The sequence below is a fragment of the Salminus brasiliensis genome, chromosome 12 (genome assembly GCF_030463535.1).
Source record: "Salminus brasiliensis chromosome 12, fSalBra1.hap2, whole genome shotgun sequence".
Lineage (NCBI taxonomy): Eukaryota > Metazoa > Chordata > Actinopteri > Characiformes > Bryconidae > Salminus > Salminus brasiliensis.
In genome coordinates, this window is record NC_132889.1 from 10,818,068 (window position 1) to 10,841,203 (window position 23,136).

A 23,136-nucleotide genomic window follows, 5' to 3' on the forward strand; every position below is an offset into this window, starting at 1 on the left:
ATATATATATATATATATATATATATATATATATATATATATATATATATATAATTTATGTGAGTATACTAAATGAGTAATGACAAATAGAATCCACCTGTGTGTAATCAAGTCTCTGTGCAAGGCACCATATATATATATATATATGGACATATATGTATGTCATATATGTATGACTGTATACAGTCATGCCCGAAAGTATTCATACCCCTGTCAAAGTTTGACTTAAATTTACTTTTATTTAACCAGAAATTATATTTTTGCCTGGAAATGACACAGGCATCTCCCAGGAGATAACACGATGTACAAGAGGCATCATTGTGGGAAAAAATATTTCTCAGCTTTTATACATATTTGAACAAAAAGTGGCATGTCCAAAATTATTCATACCCTTCTCAATAATTAATAGAAAAGCCTTTATTGGCTATTACAGCAATCAAACTTTCTGTAATTGCTGACCAGCTTTTTGCATGTCTCCACTGGTATTTTTGCCCATTCATCTTTAGTGATGAGCTCCAACTCTTTGAGGTTCAAGGGTCTCCTTGCCATCACCCTGATCTTTAGCTCCCTCCACAGATTCTCAATTGGATTCAGGTCAGGACTCTGGCTGGGCCACTGCAAAACATTAATGTTTTTGTCTGCTAACCATTTCTTCACCACTTTGGCTGTGTGTTTTGGGTCGTTCTCGTGCTGAAATGTCCACCGGTTCCCAAGGCCAAGTTTCTCTGCAGACTGCCTGATGTTGTTGTTGTTGAGAATCTTGATGTATTGCTCTTTTTTTATGGTGCCATTTACTGCGATCAAGTTCCCTGGTCCATTGGCTGAAAAACACCCCCAAAACATTAGGTTCCCACCACCATGTTTGACAGTGGGGATGGTGTTCTTAGGGTTGAAGGCTTCTCCTTTTTTACGCCAAATGGTGCACACATCATTGTGGCCAAACAATTCAATTTTTGTTTCATCTGACCATAAAACAGAACACCAGAAGTCTTCTTCTTTGTCCAGATGAGCATTTGCAAAGGTCAAGCGGGCTTTTGTGTGCCTTTTCTGGAGAAGTGGTGTCCTCCTTGGCCTGCGTCCGTGGAACCCAGCAGTGTGCAGTGTCCGTTGAACTGTCTGCCTTGAGATGTCGCCACCAGCAGAGTCCAGATTCACCAGGATGGCCTTGGTGGTGATCCTTGGATTTTTCTTCACCTCTCTCACTATTCTCCTGGCCAGCACAGGTGTCACTTTTGGCTTCCGACCACATCATCTGAGATTTTCCACAGTGCGGAACTTCTTGTATTTTTTAATAATACTTTGCACTGTAGCCACTGGAACTTGAAAACATTTTGATATGGCTTTATAGCCCTTCCTGACTTGTGAGCGGCCACAATGCACAGCCGCAGGTCCTTAGTGAGCTCCTTTGTCTTAGCCATGACTGTCCACAAACCAACTGCAGAGAGCTGCTGTTTTTCTCCTGTTGAGTTGATTAAAACAGCTGTTCCCAATGAATCAGGGTAATTAGGATGCTTTAAAACAGCTTGGACTATTTGGAATGGTATAGAACTTTGGATTTTCCCATATACTGTGACAGTTTTCAAAGGGTATGAATAATTTTGGACATGCCACTTTTTGTTCAAATGTGTATAAAAGCTGAGAAATACTTTTTCCCACAATGATGCCTCTTGTACATCATCGTGTTCTCTCCTGGGAGATGCCTGTGTCGTTTCAAGGCAAAAATATAACTTCTGGTTAAATAAAAGTAAATTTAAGTCAAACTTTGCCAGGGGTATGAATACTTTCGGGCATGACTGTATATATGTGTGTGTGTGTGTGTGTGTGTGTATGTATATGTATATGTATGTGTGTGTGTGTATGTGTGTGTATGTATATATATATATATATATATATATATATATATATATATATATATATATATATATATGTATATATATATATGTATATGTATGTATGTATGTATGTATATATATATCTATGTATGTGTGTGTGTTTAGTGTTAATGTCTTCTGATATACAGTGGGGGTAACAAGAGGAAACTGAGTGCAGGCATGGCTCTGATTGGTGGGCCACCTGTCATCTTTCTGGATGAACCATCCACTGGCATGGATCCTGTGGCGAGACGCTTGCTGTGGGATGCAGTTACACGCACCAGGGAGTCTGGCAAAGCCATAGTTATAACGTCACACAGGTTAGTCACACATACACTCCAAACAAATACAAGCTAGTTAGCACAATCTTTATTTTTGAATGCTAAGGAATTCATGTTTTTATTTAGCTTTAGGATGTTTAGATGAAGTAATCTGTTAAAGGAATTTAAAGTATTTTCCAGTAGAATAGAACAAAAGTGAATAATGTTTGGTGTTGCCTGCTAACTCCTGAGACTCTCTGTCTACCTGTAGTATGGAGGAGTGTGAAGCCTTGTGCACTAGACTGGCTGTGATGGTAAATGGGCAGTTTAAGTGTATAGGAAGCCCGCAGCATCTAAAGAGCAAATTTGGCAGTGGCTACACGCTGTTGGCCAAAGTCCACACAGAGAATGATTTAGAGGAGATGGACATCCAGCTCTTTAAAGACTTCATTGAGAGCACCTTCCCTGGTTTGTATCTGGAGGCAAAAATCTGTCTACATAGTACCTATTTGGTTACTGACCTGGGCCTGGGGTATAAATAATGATTTTGTCCATTGCCTTTTTGTCTTCACAGGAAGTTTACTAAAAGATGAACACCAGGGAATGGTACACTACCACTTGACTGACAAGATGCTGACCTGGGCTCAGGTATGTTATCTTTTCACTCTACATATGAAATGAATTTGATAAGAATGACTGTAAAAGCTAGGAAAGCATGGGTAATACCTAAACCGGCTTTAGTGTAGTATGTATGTCTCCTCTTGTTGTACTGGTTGTAGACAGTACAACATTTAGCCTGCATCCATTAACATGTCTTTAACATGTCATACCTTTGCCCTGCAAGGTGTTTGGAACCCTAGAGGCAGCTAAAGAGAAGTACAGCATTGAGGACTATTGTGTGAGTCAGATATCACTGGAGCAGGTTTTCCTAAGCTTTGCTCAGTTTCAGCACTGCTCAGAAGGCGGAAAAAAATGAGAGCCGGTGCCACTACAAACTCCTCTGGATTTCCTTACCTCTGCCTTTATGAAGTACAGCCTGGGCTAAAATCTTCGTCCACATGCTCAGGTTTCAGACAGTTGTCTCCTCTTCCCCATACACAAAAACACAGGTATTAACCACTGGAGTGGAGTTCTGGACTAAGCATGTGTAGTGTTTGTGTAAATTGTGTGTTTTGGTAGAAAGGTACATCGCCCAAGTTCAACAGTAAGTCTGTAATGTGTCACACCTTTTGTGTCTTTTCAGTTTTGAAAACTGTACTTTGCACCAGTGGTTATGGTTGACTATGATGGACTGGGTTGCCTGCAAGTGTGTACTTGTATGAAGCAGCTTGAGCTGTGTCTGTTTTGGTTTTTGTATTTTCTTTGTCTCTTGCTGTGTTCTTAAATTTGAGGTTACATGTGCTCAGTCTCTGCTGAAAATGGACATCAAATGAGCTAAAAGAAATTCTAAAAGAACTCATGTACAAGAAAAATAAAAACAAATAAAAAAAATCAAGGCTCTGTTAGCGTTGTAAAATATTAGAGAACATTACATTGAGGTATTTGCCTTTCTAAAAAGGGAAATTATTTCATTACATTCCCCTTATAATATGCATCTGTAAACTTTTTTACAGCACAATAAGTTGCACAGACAATAGTTTTCTCTATTGGAAGCAGATGTCCAAAGAAACAATTAGGTTTTTAGAGAAATAAAGTCCAAGTTAAGAGATGGTACATTTGATTCTCTAACCCTGAGGTTATATACTGGTCAAGCAATGAATGTTACTTTCTGCCTTTTTTCCCCTCAAACTTGTATAGTCTTGCAGTGAGTTATCAAATTGTCATAGCTCAAAGATGATCATAGTGCAATGGACTAATGGCTACTTTGAACACTGCAATAGTTAAGGGAGCTGTAACTTTATTGTTTTTTGGAAACTGGTACCCAAATGGTGCCCTCTCCTCTTAGTTGATCACATTGGCTAACATGTTTTGAATGCATGTACCCATGTATCTTTCTTTTTTATAGACCAATGCTCAAACATAATGGATGCACTACTGAGTTGGACCAATTTACTTGGCCCCTTCACATCCAATAAAGCACTCAGAGTTGTTTACAATTTTACATCTATCTTTGAAAATGATATCCGCTTTTGTGGGCGCCTAGGGGGGGGGGGGGGGGGGGGGTTGAGTCCTTAAGTAGTATACCTATTGACTAGCTTCTACATAAATGTTCATCACCTAACATTCTGAAGTACTGACTCAGATACTAATAAACTGACTAATCAAAATCATATAATCTCTGGTTTGTGCTGTTTGTCACAGGGATTTGGCCACACATTACTATTAACTGGTTGATTCCTTGTTAGTGTTGAATGTCATCTCATAATGGTCACTAGAGGTGAGGCTTTAAGGGTAGGTGGTGTGTAGATTTTTTTTTTTAATTTGAGCTGCTTATCAAAACTGTTGCATTTTGAGTTAAACGTAACATTTTTAAATGATTGTAATATTGTTGACCATACTGCTGAAATTATAACATGGGGACAAGGGAATTGTAATCTTATGTACTGTATCATTGAAACCTTGTCTGCTGTGCTGTTGCCATTTCCTTTGTTTTTTTATTTTATTTTTTAATAAATACTTTAATATAATAAATTAAATTAAATCTGTCCTATGTAAACAGTGGACTGAACTAGTATTTTCTTTTAACAAAGGGGTCAATCTGATGCCAAAATGTTCATAGATTTATAAGTGGGATTCATCAGTCATATCAATCAACCAACCTTCACTCCGAAGTTGAGGGTGTCTGGCATTTCAAATGTAGCCAAGTATGAAAAAACAGGGCATCATTTAATAGGGATTCAGATTATTTAGACCAATACAAAAAACTAATAACATTAATAAAAACAATACAGCAATTAAAACAGCAATTACAGGCTGGCTGGTGGTTTAATCAAAAGTATTCAACCCCATTACTAGTTAGGTTTATTAGCAACGTTTACAAAGCTTTTGCAATAAATCAATCAAACCACAACAATTTAAATAGCCCAACACAACTAATATAACAGGTTACTTCAAGTTAACACAAAAATACTACTTTTAGTAATTCTGTACAGATTACCATACACATTTTCTCTAGGTTATTTAGAGTTGGCTCCTAGAAGAACACATGGCTTCTCGAAAAAGGATACTAACTTCCTGAAGCATAACAATTTATTTAAAGTCTGCTGTTTTTATATTTATTCTTTTACTTTTATATTTATTCTTTTAGCACAGAGCATGGATACCCTTGATAAACAACAAGCCTTGAGTTTGGCAGAAGAGGATTAACTACTTCTACTTCTAATAATTTATATGTGTAGCGTCTTTCATTCATAAATACAGGTCAAAGTGGCTTCACAGGGTTAAAATAGAAATAATTATGCAAGATGTTTTAACAAAAGCGTGAGCAACAAGAATATGACTAATATAAACATGCAAAAAAAACATGCTACAATATTGATAATACAAATACAATAAATAATCAAAATATATAGTATATACCGGTATGTTATGGTAAGTTAAATATATGATATAGTAGTAAGTTAAAATAATAGCATTTGTTATTATTTGAGCACGTGGCAACATGTAATATTTCCTGGCAGTCCAACCTGTTTTTCAAATCTATCTATTGTGTGCTCTACAGTATCAAAAGCAGGAGAGAGATCAAGCAATGCAATAACTGATACACTGTTCCCATCCCACCAGTCTGCGGTAATTTACCCTCACCCTAAAACATGTTACATATTAGTTCCATAGCAGTTAATAGTTAGGAAATAATTTGTAGTAGTGCATTACTGCATACCACACTGTGTGCAGAATTATTAGTCAAATGAGTATTTTGATCACATCATCCTTTTTATACATGATGTCCTACTCCAAGCTCTATAGGCTTGAAAACTAACGACCAATCAAGTAAATCAGGTGATGTGCATCTCTGTAATGAGAAGGGTTGTGGTCTAATGACATCAACACCCTATATAAGGTGTGCTTAATTATTAGGCAACTTCCTTTCCTTTGGCAAAATGGGTCAGAAGAGAGATTTGACGGACTTTGAAATTGTGAGATGTCTTGCAGAGGGACGCAGCAGTCTTGAAATTGCCAAACTTTTGAAGCGTGATCACCAAACAATCAAGCGTTTCAAGGCTAATAGCCAACAGGGTTGCAAGAAACGTGTTGAAAAAAAAAGGGCGCAAAATAACTGCCCATGAATTGAGGAAAATCAAGTGTGAAGCTGCCAAGATGCCATTTGCCACCAGTTTTACCATATTTCAGAGCTGCAACGTTACTGGAGTATCAAAAAGCACAAGGTGTGCGATACTCAGGGACATGGCCAAGGTAAGGAAGGCTGAAATACGACCACCTTTGAACAAGAAACATAAGATAAAACGTCAAGATTGGCCCAAGAAATATCTTAAGACTGATTTTTCTAAGGTTTTATGGACTGATGAAATGCGAATGATTCTTGATGGGCCAGATGGATGGGCCTGAGGCTGGATCAGTAAAGGGCAGAGAGCTCCACTCCGACTCAGACGCCAGCAAGGTGGAGGTGGGGTACTGGTATGGGCTGGTATCATCAAAGATGAACTTGTGGGACCTTTTTGGGTTGAGGATGGAGTGAAGCTTAACTCCCAGACCTACTGCCAGTTTCTGGAAGACACCACCTTCAAGCAGTGGTACAGAAAGAAGTCGGTATTGTTCAAGAACAGTACACCTCTCTGAACAGTGTCTGGGAGGCTGTGGTGTCTGCTGCATGCAATGTTGATCGTAAACCGATCAAGCAACTGACAGAATGTATGGATGGAAGGCTTTTGACTGTCATCATAAAGAAAGGTGGCTATATTGGTCACTGATTTGTTTTTGGTTTTGTTTTTGAATGTCAGAAATGTTTATTTCTAAATTTTGTCGTTATATTGGTTTACCTGGTGAAAATAAACAAGTGAGATGGGCATATATTAGTTTTTTATTAAGTTGCCTAATAATTCTGCACAGTAATAGTTACCTGCACAAACAGATATCCTCCTAAGATAGACAAATCTAAAAAAAAAACACTCCAACTTCCAAAAATATGAAGCTTTTGATATTTATGAGTCTTTTGGGCTGATTGAGAACATAGTTGTTGTTCAATAATAAAAAGAATTCTCCCAAATACAACTTGCCTAATAATTCTGCACACACTATAGTTACTAGCTTACTAATAATTACTAGCTCTAATAATGGTTCCTAAAATTACAAATAAGTCTAAGGGTGAACTGCAGACACTGTCAATCTTTACTATATTAAAAATATTTTAAAAATAAAAATGTGTAATAACTATATTAACTACGAAGATATGTTTGAAAGATTTTCTTAAAATAAGCCTATAATCTTAATGGATTACTTGAATATTTAGTTAAAGGTACACATAAAAAGGATGTAGGATTATATAAAAATGCAACATTTCCAGCTGCATATCCAAAATAAGAATTGCTGAGCTAATTCAGTAACATATTACTGCCAGCAAATCCAACAAAAACAATTGGCAAATCCCAGTGTTACAGTGCCTCGCAAAAGTATTCGGCCCCCTTGAACTTTTCAACCTTTTGTCACATTTCAGGCTCCAAACATAAAGATATGAAATTCTAATTTTTTGTGAAGAATCAACAAGAAGTGGGACACAATCGTGAAGTGGAACGAAATTTATTGGATATTTTAAACTTTTTTTAGAAATAAAAAACTGAAAAGTGGGGCGTGCAATATTATTCCCCCTTGCATTAATACTTTGTAGTGCCACCTTTTGCTGCGATTACAGCTGCAAGTCGCTTGGGGTATGTCTCTATCAGTTTTGCCCATCGAGAGACTGAAATTTTTGCCCATTCTTCCTTGCAAAACAGTGCGAGCTCAGTGAGGTTGGATGGAGAGTTTGTGAACAGCAGTTTTCAGCTCTTTCCACAGATTCTCGATTGGATTCAGGTCTGGACTTTGACTTGGCCATTCTAACACTTGGATATGTTTATTTGTGAACCATTCCATTGTAGATTTTGCTTTATGTTTTGGATCATTGTCTTGTTGGAAGATAAATCTCCATCCCAGTCTCAGGTCTTTTGCAGACTCCAACAGGTTTTCTTCCAGAATGGTCTTGTATTTGGCTCCATCCATCTTCCCATCAATTTTAACCATCTTCCCTGTCCCTGCTGAAGAAAAGCAGGCCCAAACCATGATGCTGCCACCACCATGTTTGACAGTGGGGATGGTGTGTTCAGGGTGATGAGCTGTGTTGCTTTTACGCCAAACATAACATTTTGCATTGTGGCCAAAAAGTTTGATTTTGGTTTCATCTGACCAGAGCACCTTCTTCCACATGTTTGGTGTGTCTCCCAGGTGGCTTGTGGCAAACTTTAAACGAGACTTTTTATGGATATCTTTAAGAAATGGCTTTCTTCTTGCCAGATTTGTGCAGTGTACGACTGATTGTTGTCCTATGTTGTCCCACCTCAGCTGTAGATCTCTGCAGTTCATTCAGAGTGATCATGGGCCTCTTGGCTGCATCTCTGATCAGTCTTCTCCTTGTTTGAGCTGAAAGTTTAGAGGGACGGCCGGGTCTTGGTAGATTTGCAGTGGTCTGATACTCCTTCCATTTCAATATGATTGCTTGCACAGTGCTCCTTGAGATGTTTAAAGCTTGGGAAATCTTTTTGTATCCAAATCCGGCTTTAAACTTCTCCACAATAGCATCTCGGACCTGCCTGGTGTGTTCCTTGGTCTTCATGATGCTCTCTGCGCTTTAAATAGAACTATCACGTATAATAAGACTATCACAGAGCAGGTGCATTTACACAGAGACTTGATTGCACACAGGTAGATTCTATGTATCATCATCAGTCATTTAGGTCAACACTGGATCATTCAGAGATCCTCACTGAACTTCTGGAGTGAGTTTGCTGCACCGAAAGTAAAGGGGGCCGAATAATATTGCACGCCCCACTTTTCAGTTTTTTATTTCTAAAAAAAGTTTAAAATATCCAATAAATTTCGTTCCACTTCACGATTGTGTCCCACTTGTTGTTAAATCTTCACAAAAAATTGTGAAAAACAATTTCATATCTTCATATCTTCATATCTTTGTTTGAAGCCTGAAATGTGGCAAAAGGTTGAAAAGTTCACAGGGGCCGAATACAAGGCACTTTTGTCTTTCATAACACAAAATCATAAAATTAACAATCTTTAATGTGATATCTTTTTGACCTTGATTAGCAAATTAGGAGTGAGCCATGTCAAAAATTGTAATTCATAAGTTCAGCTCAATGGAATTTCCAAGCTTAATACACTTTCTTCTGATGTTCTGCTACATATATATATATATATATATATATATATATATATATATATATATATATATATATATATATATATATGCTGTTATTTATAATGCTTTTTGATGACCGCCTACAGCACTAGGTTAAAGTTATATGGATCACCGCTTTTAAACAGCTCAGCACTCACAAGGTTACACTATACGCAATAAAATAAGGTCTATAAACTGAATATAGCAGATAAGTAGCCTTTCCAGTTAAAAGTGTTTTAAAGGTTAAGTTGTGAGAGAATGGGGGTTTGTGGGGTTCTTTCACCTAGTTTTAATGCTTTATGTGTGCTTTGTACTCTGATTTGTGCAATACATCATTTGGCTTTATCTTTTAATTGAATTAATTGTATCCTGCTTTAAACAGTTTAACTCAAGCATGTTGCCAAGCTCCAGAACCTTGTCAGTGAGTTCTTGCAGTTGTTTATTGTCTCTCCTCCATATTGAGCTTCAAACAAATTGAGGACGGTGAAACTCCAGAACCCAAACCACTGCCTCTCCTGGGTAATCTACTTAGCTGGTCCAGACCACATGCATCACTCAAATTCACAAGAACAGTAAACATAATGTCTATTTCTAGACTAGTTGTACAACATATATATCTACATCTATTATATAGTATATTATATAGACAATGGGGGAAATGATTACTTTGCTTATGTTAACATCCTATAGTTTGTCAAGTGCACAATGGTCCCAAGTGGACCAGGGAATGTGAAGGTGAAGATTTTAGCAACATTCAAAAACTTTGAAGAATATGGTAAAAGAATCACTGGCATGCTAATTAATGCAAATCAAGAACTGCCTAGCAACAATGAAAAGAAAGTGGATGGGTATTCGAAGAAGTAATAAACAAAAACGATTTTATTCATTTATTTTCCATTACTGAAATTGTACCTTTACCCATAACATCTATCTTCAATTATCCCTTGTTTTAGCTTAAAAGGAGTGGAGTTAAATGATGTTTCTACACAAAACCTTTGTGTTAGACATGTTTGAAGCTCAAGACTGCTACCTGACCTAGACCAGCGGCTCATCCTCCAGCTACTACTACCTGGCTTCTATTAATAATTTCATTTTAATGTAATTATTTATTATTATTATTACAATGATTATTATTATTAGTAGTAATAGTAGTAGTACTATTAGTATTATTAGTTACCACAACTGAAAATAACAACAGACTTTTTTTTGCACAGTTACATTTGCTGCACTACATCCAAGTAGACAAAACTAATTAGGCTCTTTGTAATAGAACCTGCAGTTGGTCAGGTATTGACAATATCCACAATATGCTCAGAACATTTATCAAGAGGTAAAGTATTGTCATATCGCTCACATTTGCTTCTACTACTCTACTACTACAGCTCTTTGTCATACAGGCAGTTCAGTTAATAGGAGATTTATTTTAAATACGGACATACTTGTCAGGCCCTCATTATCGCGCTGGAGGAATGGATGGAGGGAGACGGGCCTTTCTCAGCTTCCAGAGGAAGTAGAGACGCTGCTGGGCTTTCTTGGCTGTAGAGCTGGTGTTCAGGGACCAGGTGAGGTTCTCTGCTAAGTGGACACCAAGGAACTTGGTGCTCTTAACGATCTCCACAGAGGAGCCGTTGATGCTGAGCGGAGAGTGGTCGTGTCTCGTTTTCCTGAAGTCAACAACCATTTCCTTGGTCTTGTCTACATTCAAGTGAAGGTTGTTGACTGTACACCAGTCTGTCAGCTGCTGCACCTCCTCTCTGTATGCTGACTCGTCACCTTTGCTGATGAGACCCAGCACAGTTGTATCATTGGCAAACTTTATGATGCTGTTAGAACTGTGTTTCACAGCACAGTCATGAGTCAGCAGGGTGAACTGCAGAGGACTCAGAACACTGCCCTGGGGTGCTCCAGTGTTCAGTGTGATGGGGCTGGAGATGTTGTCCCCGAACAGGAAGTTAAGCTTGCTCCCGGTCCCTCCCCGTCAGAAAGTCCAGGATCCAGTTGCAGAGGGGGTGTTGAGGCCCAACAAGCTTAACTTCCTGATGAGATTCTGTGGGACGATGGTGTTGAATGCTGAACTGAAGTCTATGAACAGCATTCTGACATAGGTGTCCTTCTTCTCCAGGTGGGTAAGGGAGAGATGAAGGGTGGTGGTGATGGCATCGTCCGTGGAGCGGTTGGGACGATATGCAAACTGCAGGGGGTCCAATGAAGAGGCCAGTTGGGTTTTGATGTTCCTCATGACTAGCCTCTCGAAGCACTTCATGATGATGGGCGTGAGAGCAACGGGGCGGTAGTCATTAAGGCAGGACACTGTGGTCTTTGGTACGGGAACAATGGTGGTGGTCTTGAGGCACGTTGAGACAGTGGAGCTGCACAGGGAGACGTTGAAGATGTCTGTGAGAACATCCGTCAACTGGTCTGCACACTCTCTGAGCACTCTGCCGGGGATGTTGTCTGGTCCTGCAGCTTTCCGTGGGTTGACTCTGCACAGAGTTTTCCTCACATCCACATCCGCAGTCAAGCACAACACCTGCTCGCCCGGGACTGGGGGACAGAACGCTAATTTAACCATTTGGAGCCTTCAGGACACCCTGCGGGGTTCCTCTTTGGTCTCAGGTGTGTCTAGGTCAGCTCAGGTGATTCACCCTCGTTCCTGAGTAGTTTTACTCACGCGTCAAGCGAGGCTCGCTCACTTCTGGTCAGGATACTGAGGTCTCCCACGCCCCAGCAAAGTGCCCCATGCTTGCAGCAGCACTCTACCGTTTCAGGTTTAGTCGGCCTTGCCGTTTAGTCTTGCGGCTGGTTCCCCAGCTCCCCTCATTTTGTTATTGAGCGCTGCTCATAGTTATGTTTACTTTATATCCCTCTAACGCCCAGGCGCTGCCTGTAGGGTTTTGTTCTAGTCCCCTTTTGGTTTCTCTCTGGTTAGTCTCCCCTTTACCTCAGCTCTGCTCACAACTCCTCCCAGTCCCAGGTTTTGTGGTGTTCGCCAATTCGTTTGTCAATTTGGGTTTTGTTTGATCACCATTGCTCACTGTTTGCTGCTTGTTTTGCCTCACTTGCCCCTTTCTGTATATCCTGTTTTTGTTTATAAATCTATTTGCTTTGCCACCATCTCTGCGAGTGTTCATCCCATCACGCGATGACAATACTCTATGTATTTACTGTTATTTCATTTTTCTTTGCCAAATGGGGAAACTTAAATCCCACAGCATTATTATAAGCATGATATTGTTATAAGTTGTATTACTTGTTCCTGGATTCCCACGACAGGCAGACTGAGTAATTTGTGCTTTTAAGCCACCTCTAAATGGCACACTTTACACAAACCTTGCTTACCAAAGGTTTTATGATTGTTGTGGTTGTTGATCTTTTGTCTTACTACTGGATTTCTGTAAAGCTGCTTTGCAACATCAGTAAAAAGCGCTATAAACATTGATTTGATTTGACAATAGGCCTGCCTCTCAACACTTGGGTGTTTAAAGACCTAAGTTTAATAAAGACATTTAGACATTTATTGTTTTTGTTTTAAGCACACACGAGCACAATACACTGAAATGGCCCATAGTGTTGGGGTGAAAGGTGAGCACTGGACAACACCGTGCTTCAAAATGTTCTGACATAGGACACCACCTTTCGCAACTGTGTGTGCAGTGAACTACAATGTCCAAATCTGTAATTTTCTGCATAGTCCAGTAAAACAGACCAAACACATTATGCATAAAGCCAGGAATTGCAACACTCCATGCAGTTGTTTCTAAGGCTTTCCATTACCTGCCTACAAGACTGGGATAAAGGTAAGCTATGTTCTGAAAAGGTTAACAGCTCTTGTTGTGCTGAATTAGCATTTACACCGCTCAGCTCTTTTCATGGGTGAGTAAAATTAAATAGTAGATAAAAGGTCATGTAGATGTTTTAAGACTCTCAGGTGAAGTGAAAGCAGACAGAGAGAGACTAATTAAAGCATATTTATCAAGATATGCAAAACAATTAGTGACTGGTCAAAACAAAACAAATAAAGAAATTATATATGTGTTATATTCTACATTTAATAGTTTATATTAATTAATATTTAATATATTTTTTTATATTGTCCTTCATTTGTGCGCTGACCATAGATTGTTTTTCATTTTGCAAAACATTGATTAATTATTTGTCACAAAATTTTAAATAACACACGGACCATCTCAACTTTTTCTCAATTATTTTTTTTTATTGTAAAGTGTTCCTCCTGTTAAACAGCTGCGGTCACATCCTGTTCTTGCTATAAAGTTTGTAACAGCTGTTGGATCATCAGTAGGACTAATCAGAGAGCCCAGACCCAGTTATCTTGAAAAATGGATGCTGCACAAAATATTAAATTAATCTTTATTTAATATGTGTGAAGAGCAATGTAACTGTACTGATACTTACTTACTTGGTATTTATACATGCTATTTTTAATGTGTAAATACAAAAATGTGTGCCCTAGATTTGATGATGTTTATTATATTATTCTTTGTTCAAATTGATCAGACGCATTAAGTAAACTGCAAAGCGCAATCTTAGAAAACTCAAGCACAATGTGGCCAATTCAATGTGGTTATGTTTTGGATCAAAATGCTTTTAATACAAGAAAATGTTTAATTTATTTAAAACAACTTACTCCCAACAAAAGCAATGAAACTCTCCAAACATAAATTCAGATAATTCCAAGGACCTTTTTTTTTTGTTTTTTGCAGAAACTGGTCTTAACATAAAACTGGTCTTGACAGTCCATGTCCTTTTGTATAGTGATCACTCAGTTCTAGCTCAGTTTTTACCTAACAGCAGCTTTATGATGAAATATCTATGTAAGAAGCAATAAAGGTTACACTTTGCAAACGCAGTAACCAGCAATGTTCTGAGCCAATTTTCATAGTATGGACAAAATATACTGCCTTAGATCTAACTGTCAGTAGACCACACAAATTGTTTCTTTCTGCCTGTTAACTCATTTTTGTCTGTATCCTAGATCCTTAGTAAAATCCATAAGAACAGACATTCTGATTTCTCGAACAATTGAGAAAGGCAGTGATAAAATGTGGCATTGTAATGACCTTTGTATGGTGGCTTAATAATAATGAAAAAAGAAAAAAAAGATCTGGGAATGGAGAAAGTCATGCTGTGGGTGAGTTGTGACTTGTTGATTAATCCTGGTCATTGTCTTTTTTTTCTCATACTCAAAAGTGTCCCAATCAAGTTGATTCCAAATGGATGTTCCATGGCATTTAAGGGTAATATCAAATGTAATCATTTCTCGGCTGTGGTAGTGTTGTCATGGTGGTTATATTTTAGTGAAAGGGCTCCCTCGCCTGGCTATTTCATATGGCTGCAACATGCAGACTAATTATTGCATTTCAAGGACCGATTCATTCAGCAAGGGCATGGATGCACTGGCTAGTAACAATGGAAAGAAAGTGACTAGAGTTTGGAATTAATTCAACAGCTTTGAACAGGGACCTAAAGCTGGGATTCACTTTATTCACCAACTAGCTCAGTTTAAAAGGAATAGAGATAAATGGCATGGGTGGTACAGGTGAGATGTCCAAGTGAGGTAGACATATTATGAGGAATAGGAATGGTGTAAGCTTACAGGCCACTGTGAATGAGTGAGAATGGATTTCTGCATCTTAATGGCCCAAGGGTAGAAACTGTTGCTAGGTTTTGTAGCACAGGGCACCACATTCCATACTGTAAGGAAACAAACATTTATTTACTTGTTGTGCAAATTGTACAATGATGTGGAAAACTTTCTTCAGGCACCACATGTTAAATGTTTGTTGGAACAAATTTGTTGTCCTTGCTTGCACATTGTAATACATTTTCACATATAGCTTAAAATGTAGTTTTAAGTGCATTAATTAAATATATTTTAATGGAACTAATGATAATTTCAAACTAATTACTGAGTGCTTTGCTAAGACTAAATATTTAATTGCTTACCTGACTTGTGTTTGACCTCTTTTTTTAAACGAGGAAAGAATTGCAACACTCCATGCAGTTGTTTCTAAGGCTCCCTTATACCTGCCTACATGACTATGATAAAGGTAAGCTATGTCCTGAAAAGATTAACAGCTCTTGTGTGGTGCAGAATCGGCCTTTACACCCCTCTATTCTTCTCATGGGTCAATAAAGTTTAAAGGTAGATAAAAAGTCACTGGTTGAAAATGTGTGAACTATCTGGTATTCTGAAATGAAAGTAGACAGAGAAAGAGAGATGTACTAATCAAGAGATGCCAAGCAATGAGTAACTGGTCAAACTAAAACAAACAAAGAGAAAGAAACGAAAAGTTTTTTTTAAAGAAGCATTACAAGTAACTGTGGATTTTTTTGTGCAGTGTCCTTCTTTTGTGAGCTAAGTATAAAATGTTTTTCTAGTTGGGTTAATGATTTGTCATGGAATGTAAACCTACACTACACAATCATATGTACCTTTCCCCTTATTGTGAAGTTACTCCTCCCCTTCAACAGTTGAAGACACACCCTTTTCTTGCTATAAAGGTTGCACCAGTTGTTGAATCATCAGTAGGACTAAGAAAAGAATAACATCTACTTGTTATTGTATTCTATCATTCAATTTCAGATTTGTTTTAATCAATGGCTTTAGTGGAGGGACTTCTCTTGCAGGCTACCAGCACAGGCTTATTACTTGGTGTTGTGGTGCTTCTTGTGGTTTATTTTCTTTCCTCTGCCTCAAGGTTTAAAGAAGAAGATAATGAACCTCCAGGACCCAAACCACTGCCTCTCCTGGGTAACCTGCTCCAGCTGGATCTGAACAGCCCACATGAATCACTCTGTGAGGTAAGACAAACAAGCCAGATGGCAAAACATACATTTAAACAATAGGTCTATTCACTTACGAATGTTAAACCTTTTGTCCTACAGCTTGCCAAAACATATGGACCTGTGTTTAAAGTGTATATTGGTCCCAAGAAGGTTGTGGTCTTGGCAGGCTACAAATCAGTCAAACAAGCACTTGTCAACTATGCTGAAGAGTTTGGAGAAAGAGAAATTGTAAGGACATTCAAGAATTTTAGTGAAAATCATGGTAAGGCATTAAGAATGAACCGTTCATCACCATCTAAACCATGAAGTACCTTTACCTACTGTACATGACTATCTAAGCAAAGTTTAAATTATATATGCTAAATTATAACAGTTATAACAGTTGAACAGAACTAAAAAAAAAACAGTTTTTAGGGGATACAAACCAATGATAAACTTCTCTTTTGTATCTTCAGGTATACTGTTTTCTAATGGGGAAAACTGGAAAGAGATGAGGCGTTTTGCCCTCACCAACCTTCGGGACTTTGGAATGGGCAAGAGAGGGAGTGAGGAAAAAATTATTGAAGAGATCCAATACATTATAGAAGAGTTTGGGAAGCTTGGAGGTATAAAAGCACCATTCATCCAGCTTAGCTTTAATATAGACAACACACACACATCATACATCATATATCACACATCATATATATATATATATATATATATATATATATATATATATATATGTATGTTATGTTATATATATATATATATGTATGTTATGTTATATATATATATATATATATATATATATGTATGTTATGTTATATATATATATATATATATATATATATATATATATATATATATAATGTTATATATAATTAATTATATAATTAATTAACAAATTATTTTTTCCTCTGTAGGGGCACCTTTTGATACAACCAAGCCAGTAAACTATGCAGTTTCCAACATCATCTCATCTATTGTCTATGGAAGCAGATTTGAGTACAGTGATCCACGATTTAAACAAATGGTTAACAGAGCGAATGAAAATGTCAGGATTGGTGGATCTGCTCCAATCCGAGTAAGTGCTCTCTCTGTATATTTATAGACAAACACTGCAAGAATGCCAGAAGTGCTTAACCTAATCTATGTTCAGACCAGTCACTCAACAAACAGAATACCTTTTTAAATATTTTAATATTAAATTAATATTAGTTCTTATTTTATTTACAGCTTTCTTCTGATCAGACATGTAGAAGCTTTAAAATATATTTAGCTATTTAGATATTTCCCAGTTATGTCTTAGACAGTAATGCACAACTGACGGTGGTTTTGTATAATGTATTACAAATGCCACTAGATGAATGAATTCCAAAGCATACTCCAACTTTCTAACAAGCTATGGCCCCATAGTCATGCTGTATCATTGTCTTTGAGAAACAGATCCCAAAGAATGCATCTTATAAACAGGCACTATAGTAATCTACTTCATAGAATCATCTTTCACACACAACCACTTAAGAGTGGAAGACATCAGTCTAACACCAACATGATTTTTTGTGCCTTTCTAGCTCTACAATGTATTTCCCTGGCTAGGTCCATTCTTGAAGAGCAAACGAACACTTGAAAGAAATGCTGAAAAAAATAAAAAGGAGATTAATCAGCTTGTCAGTACTCTGCAGGAAACGCTAAATCCAGATGACCGTAGAGGATTTGTTGACTCTTTTCTCCTACGCAAACAGAGTGATGAGGTAGTGAAGACTTTATATGTATATTTGGTTCAATGTAAAATCTCACATTGCTATCTAGTTTTTTTATTGTTGTTTGTGTATGGTAAATCACATTTTCTGTGGATACCTTTATGCTAGACATCAGGAAAGAAAAACTCTCTATTCAATGAGAAGAATCTTTTTACTACAGTGGTGAATCTCTTTGTTGCTGGCACTGACACCACTGGCACAACACTGCGCTGGGGGCTGCTACTAATGGCCAAGTACCCTCACATACAGGGTAAGATCATAGCACTGTGAATATTATGTGAATATTATATATTAACATCTACAATTCTTTTTAGTGACTGTGGAAGTTTAGGCTCTTGTTAATGAGTCAAAACTATATATTTCTACAAAGACTGTGTACAGGAGGAGATTGATAGGGTGATCGGAAGTCGCCAGGCAGTGGTGGAGGACAGAAAGAAGCTGCCTTATACAGATGCTGTGATCCATGAAATCCAGAGAGTGGCAAATATTGTACCCATGAGTCTCCCTCACACCACTAGCTGTGATGTTCACTTCAATGGCTTTTTCATCAAGAAGGTTAGGCTAATTCCTATCTGTGTTATGACTGAAATATGTGACCTGAAAATGTAAATTTATTATTTTCTATCCACTAGGGTACGACTGTATATCCACTCTTGACATCTGTATTGAGGGATGAGAGTGAGTGGGAGAGCCCCCACACATTCAACCCAGCACACTTCCTTGATGCACAGGGCAGATTTGTTAAAAGAGATGCCTTCCTACCTTTTTCTGCAGGTATTCAATTTAGTTCCTCAACATCAGCAAAAACCGGGGTGTTTTGTTTTACTCTGGATGCTTTGGTAGTGATGGCTGAGGGGCAAGTAGTCCATGTCAGTTGTGGGCTATAAAAATGAATGTCCTAAATAATCAGTTTTCAGAAAAAACTGTGTAGTAGTATTTTGCATTTAAGATGCATTTTAGGAATCTGAGGAATAAATTGTCCAATTATTTTATCTTAAACAAAGTGGGAGGTATTAAGAGACCATGCCATGCCAATGTAAGAGACAGCAAAAACCATGAAGATAACCACCCTTGCATTTTTGTTTATGTAGATAGTAAAATCAAAAATCAGCTTTTTTGGATATGCACCATGCACCCTGCCGAAATGAAGCCTTTGTTGCAAGTGTTCATTGTCTGATCTGACATACAATCAACAGTCCACAGTCAATTTGTAGAGTGTTTTATTTCTGATTCATATGAATCTAAAATCTAGGAACTGACGTCTTGTTTTTCAGGACGCAGGGTGTGCCTGGGTGAGAGTCTGGCTAGGATGGAACTCTTCCTCTTCTTTACCTCCCTCCTGCAACACTTCCACTTTAGTCCTCCACCAGGTGTCTCTGCAGATCAGCTGGACCTCACACCAGTTGTTGGGCTCACACTGAACCCTTCTCCTCACAAGCTATGTGCAGTGAAACGGTCATAATTCTAATTATGAGGAGATCAGGTTATTCTGCTTTTGTTATGGACCTGTTGCTTGGAGCTATACTGCAACCTCCTCCACCCCGCTTTTGTCACCAGAGACAATACATAATCCCTCATCGTGGTCCCTAAAGGATCAGGAGAATAAAAGCGGCATCAGAAGGAGAAAAATGTGTTGATTGCCCGCTGGGCCTGTCATTGTTTTGGAACATTTTGTTAAAGGTAATGTGTTTTCTAGTCAGGGCTTTGTGACACTGCTTAAGAACATTGCATTGTTCAGTATAAATTGGACTCCATTCTTAATGTCTCTATGAAGGTACTGCTATGTTTAGGAACAAAATGTGCAATGTACAAGACACTCCCTTTTTTCATGTCACATGGCCCTGCTGCATGTTTATTGGCGCCCTGAGACCTGTGAGCTCTAGTAGACTAGTTGGAGTCAGAAATGTTGACATTTTAAATGTATGTATATAATACATTGTATGTAACACTATGTATCATGAAATTCACACCACATTATGGCTTCATATCAAACATGTCTTATGTTCATGCATACCCATTCTATTAAAACAATTTCTGGACCTTTATATTGTGTTTATGAAGGTAAAGAATATGACCAATTAGCAGGATACAATTCCTTAGTTAATTAGTTAATGAGTTGATGTTAAAATCCAAATGCAATTCATACAGACTTAAGTTAAACATGATAAACATCAAAAACAAACATTAATAAATAACCACCCAATTAATATGCAAATAGATAATTTTATAAATAGATAAAAGCATCCCCTTTGACCCTTGTAAAGGAAATTGTTATTGGTCTAGCGTGCCTATTCTATATCTCTCAGAAAGAGCACTTACCTTCAAATATCTGTCTTTAAAGTTTACAGTGATGTGCATAACTGTTGTCTGAATGACTAAGACCAAAATGGTTGTTAAACATTGTGCAAAAACCAATTGAAAGATCTAAAAAAATACCTTACAATAACAGTAACAGTTCATAAACAGTTCATTTAAAAGTAGAAAATATATTTTCTCCTGAAAAGTGACCATTTTAAAGATACTATATTTTTTAAGGGAGTAGTAATTTCTCAACAACTATTCATCATAAACCTAAGTAAGCTGTTTTTTGGCAATGGCTTTGGTGGAGGACCCCACCTTAAGGGACCCCACCCCTGTCTCCTTTCAGTAAGTGTCATATGTTTTTTAGCATAATACTTCAGATTGTTAGCTGGTAGAATTGGTGAGCTTGTAGAAATGTTGAATTTTAATTAGCTGCAAATGAAAATAAGTGTAAAAGACCATTATTTACACTGTATATGTCGCCATTGATGCAGATGTATAACTGTAATTTTAGAATGTATTTGACTCTTTAAACCATGCAATTACAATCATTAAACATGGACTCTAAACAACAGTATGAAGATCTGAAAATAAAAGGAATTCATTGTCACCAGTAGGTAGAAGGATATAAAACTTGCTGTGTAGGGTTTGTTTCTGAGCTACACAAAAGAGAAAGAAATCTGTCAGTATCATGATATTAATAAAACAATTCATGAGAGAGCACTGTAAATATACTAATATTAATATAACAGTACCTGGAAAAACATTATTAAGAGATTGCATGACATTACAATTTTTAATCACCATTTACAATAGTAAATGTTGGAGTTATAATAACAATAAGTTATTATAGTTTAACAATAAGTTAAACTTCACATTGGTTTAAAGGGGGTGTAGATGAATTTACTAATGGTACACAATAACCTTAGAACAGCGTCCTAGGACAAAGCAGGGATCTTATAAATTTTAAGATTATAAAGTTTAATAGATTGTACTACAATTCAAGGATAAAAAGATGACCATTTGGGGGACCTGTGGAGGTCAAAATGAGATCTCAGAGAGAAGTGCTTGTATGCATGGGATGTATTTTCTAGATGCATTGGAAGTATGCATATAGAAAAACTGGATGAGTTTTAGAAACAAGTGCTATGGACTGAAGTTAAAGTTAAAAATAACTATTTGGCCAGAAACTGCATTCCATTAAGATAACACCTTTTTAACTTTTTAAACTTGAGGTGGACCATCATGCCTTGGGGTTGTATTGCCGCCAGTGGACAGGTTGAGGGAAGAATGAATCCTACAAAATACTAGCAAATCCTGGATGCAAATGTCAAACCTTCTGTGAAACAGTTGAAGCAGAAAAGAGGACACTGTCAAAAGTATAAGATCCTTGAGGACCTTTTGGAGGTTCTTCAAATTGAAACTGTAGAGAGACCTCTTAAGAAAAACAGTTCCTTTAAGGAGGTTAAGAGGTTCCTCCACAGTTTTAATTAAGAAACGATTATGTATTACAGTGCAAATACTTTTTATTTTACATGTACATCACTTCAGTTTGCTTCTAAAGCCTTTAAATCTGCCTTAGAAATAAATATTGACTTGACTTTACAAACTCTCTTGCCATCTTTATTGCAAAGGACTTATTCAGTCCATTATTAGTCTTTAAGAACTAAGCCTTCACACTATGTTGCACACTTTCACAGTCCTTTGCCTCATTACAGTGTTTGTGAATAGGGAAACAAAATATATGAATTAAATAGCTCAAATAGCCAATAGCTCAAATAGCTTGGGGGGGGGGGTACCCATTTACCATAATATTATGCATATACTTTATGTGTACTATAAGCCCGGATAAGTTAAATTTACTTCCAGAAATTGAGGAAACTGATTGCCTTAAAAACTTCAAATAATGTGTTCTGAAAACATTTGAGTTATTTTGCTGAACATATCAATTTGTTTTAACTCATGGACTTTATGCAGGGTTGTGGGTGCGATTCCCGGGCTTGGCAAGCTGCCACGGGCGCTGAAGTTGGCTGCCCACCACTCTGGGTGTGTGTACTCACTGCCCCTAGTTCACTAGTGTGCGCGTGTGTTCACTACCACAGATGGGTTAAATGCAGAGGACACATTTACACTGTACAGTGACAAATACGCCCACCTTTAATTCTATTTAGTACTTTATATTGAAGTGATGTGAAGATGGATTTACGCATGGTCGTGTTTCAGGAATGGATCCAAAATGCTTTTTATTAATGTTCACTCCATACAAAAAAAATAAATAAATAGGAAAGTAAAACTTTACAAAAAGAAATATAAATGCCTTAAAAGTACTTTAGTCTCACAAGACTTCCTGCAAGTCAAGTCAAGTCAAGTCAAGTGGGTTTATTGTCATTTCAACTACATACAGAGTACACAGTGAAACGAAACAACGTTCCTCCAGGACCATGGTGCAACATAGACAGTGCATACAAGACACAAGTGCAACACAAACAAACAAGTGCGGACAGACAACACAGTACAGACAGAGGATAATAAATAATGACTGTAGTGTGCAAGTTGTGCAATGTGCGATAAATAGAGTCCAGTGAGGTAGTAAAGTTATTAGTGCAAATGCTTGTGCAAAAAATGCTTCCCATGTTATCTGGGATAAATGGTTGGAAAGAGAGAGAGAGGGAGAGTGTACATGTACCAGAAAGATATCAGTTCAGAAGTTGAGTTGTGTTGAGGAGTCTGATGGCTTGGGGGAAGAAGCTATTGCAGAGTCTGGTCGTGTTGGACCGGATGCTGCGGTACCTTCTTCCTGATGGCAGGAGGGA

The 23,136-nt window shown here is 37.5% G+C and overlaps 2 protein-coding genes across 3 annotated transcripts in view; both read left to right on the forward strand.

Moving 5' to 3' along the window:
* abca3b (ATP-binding cassette, sub-family A (ABC1), member 3b) overlaps positions 1 to 4,271 on the forward strand; it is a 30,997-nt gene extending 26,726 nt beyond the window's left edge. Inside the window, exons 28-31 of one of the 2 annotated variants that reach the window (XM_072692936.1) lie at positions 2,021 to 2,191; positions 2,403 to 2,599; positions 2,706 to 2,779; positions 2,976 to 4,271. In XM_072692936.1, coding sequence (XP_072549037.1) covers positions 2,021 to 2,191; positions 2,403 to 2,599; positions 2,706 to 2,779; positions 2,976 to 3,107 — 574 coding nt within the window. In that variant the 3' untranslated portion in view covers positions 3,108 to 4,271. Of the gene's footprint in view, positions 1 to 1,997; positions 2,192 to 2,402; positions 2,600 to 2,705; positions 2,780 to 2,975 lie in introns of those variants that run through there. The other variant, XM_072692937.1, reaches the window with a different exon arrangement.
* An 11,765-nt stretch (positions 4,272 to 16,036) lies between these two features.
* Positions 16,037 to 20,061, forward strand: LOC140573897 (cytochrome P450 2K1-like). The gene is made up of 9 exons (XM_072693510.1): positions 16,037 to 16,292; positions 16,377 to 16,539; positions 16,733 to 16,882; positions 17,183 to 17,343; positions 17,834 to 18,013; positions 18,131 to 18,272; positions 18,393 to 18,577; positions 18,655 to 18,796; positions 19,297 to 20,061. Exons 1-9 carry the CDS (start codon positions 16,089 to 16,091, stop codon positions 19,482 to 19,484), a joined length of 1,515 nt encoding a protein of 504 aa, XP_072549611.1. The 5' UTR covers positions 16,037 to 16,088; the 3' UTR covers positions 19,485 to 20,061.
* The last annotated feature ends 3,075 nt before the right edge of the window (positions 20,062 to 23,136 follow it).

Bases quoted from the DNA above. Each gene is read 5' to 3' on its own strand.
- LOC140573897 (XM_072693510.1), top strand. From the start codon at position 16,089: ATGGCTTTAGTGGAGGGACTTCTCTTGCAGGCTACCAGCACAGGCTTA. The intron at 16,293-16,376 runs GTAAGACAAACA...TTTGTCCTACAG, and splicing joins CACATGAATCACTCTGTGAG to CTTGCCAAAACATATGGACC. The intron at 18,014-18,130 runs GTAGTGAAGACT...CCTTTATGCTAG, and splicing joins TACGCAAACAGAGTGATGAG to ACATCAGGAAAGAAAAACTC.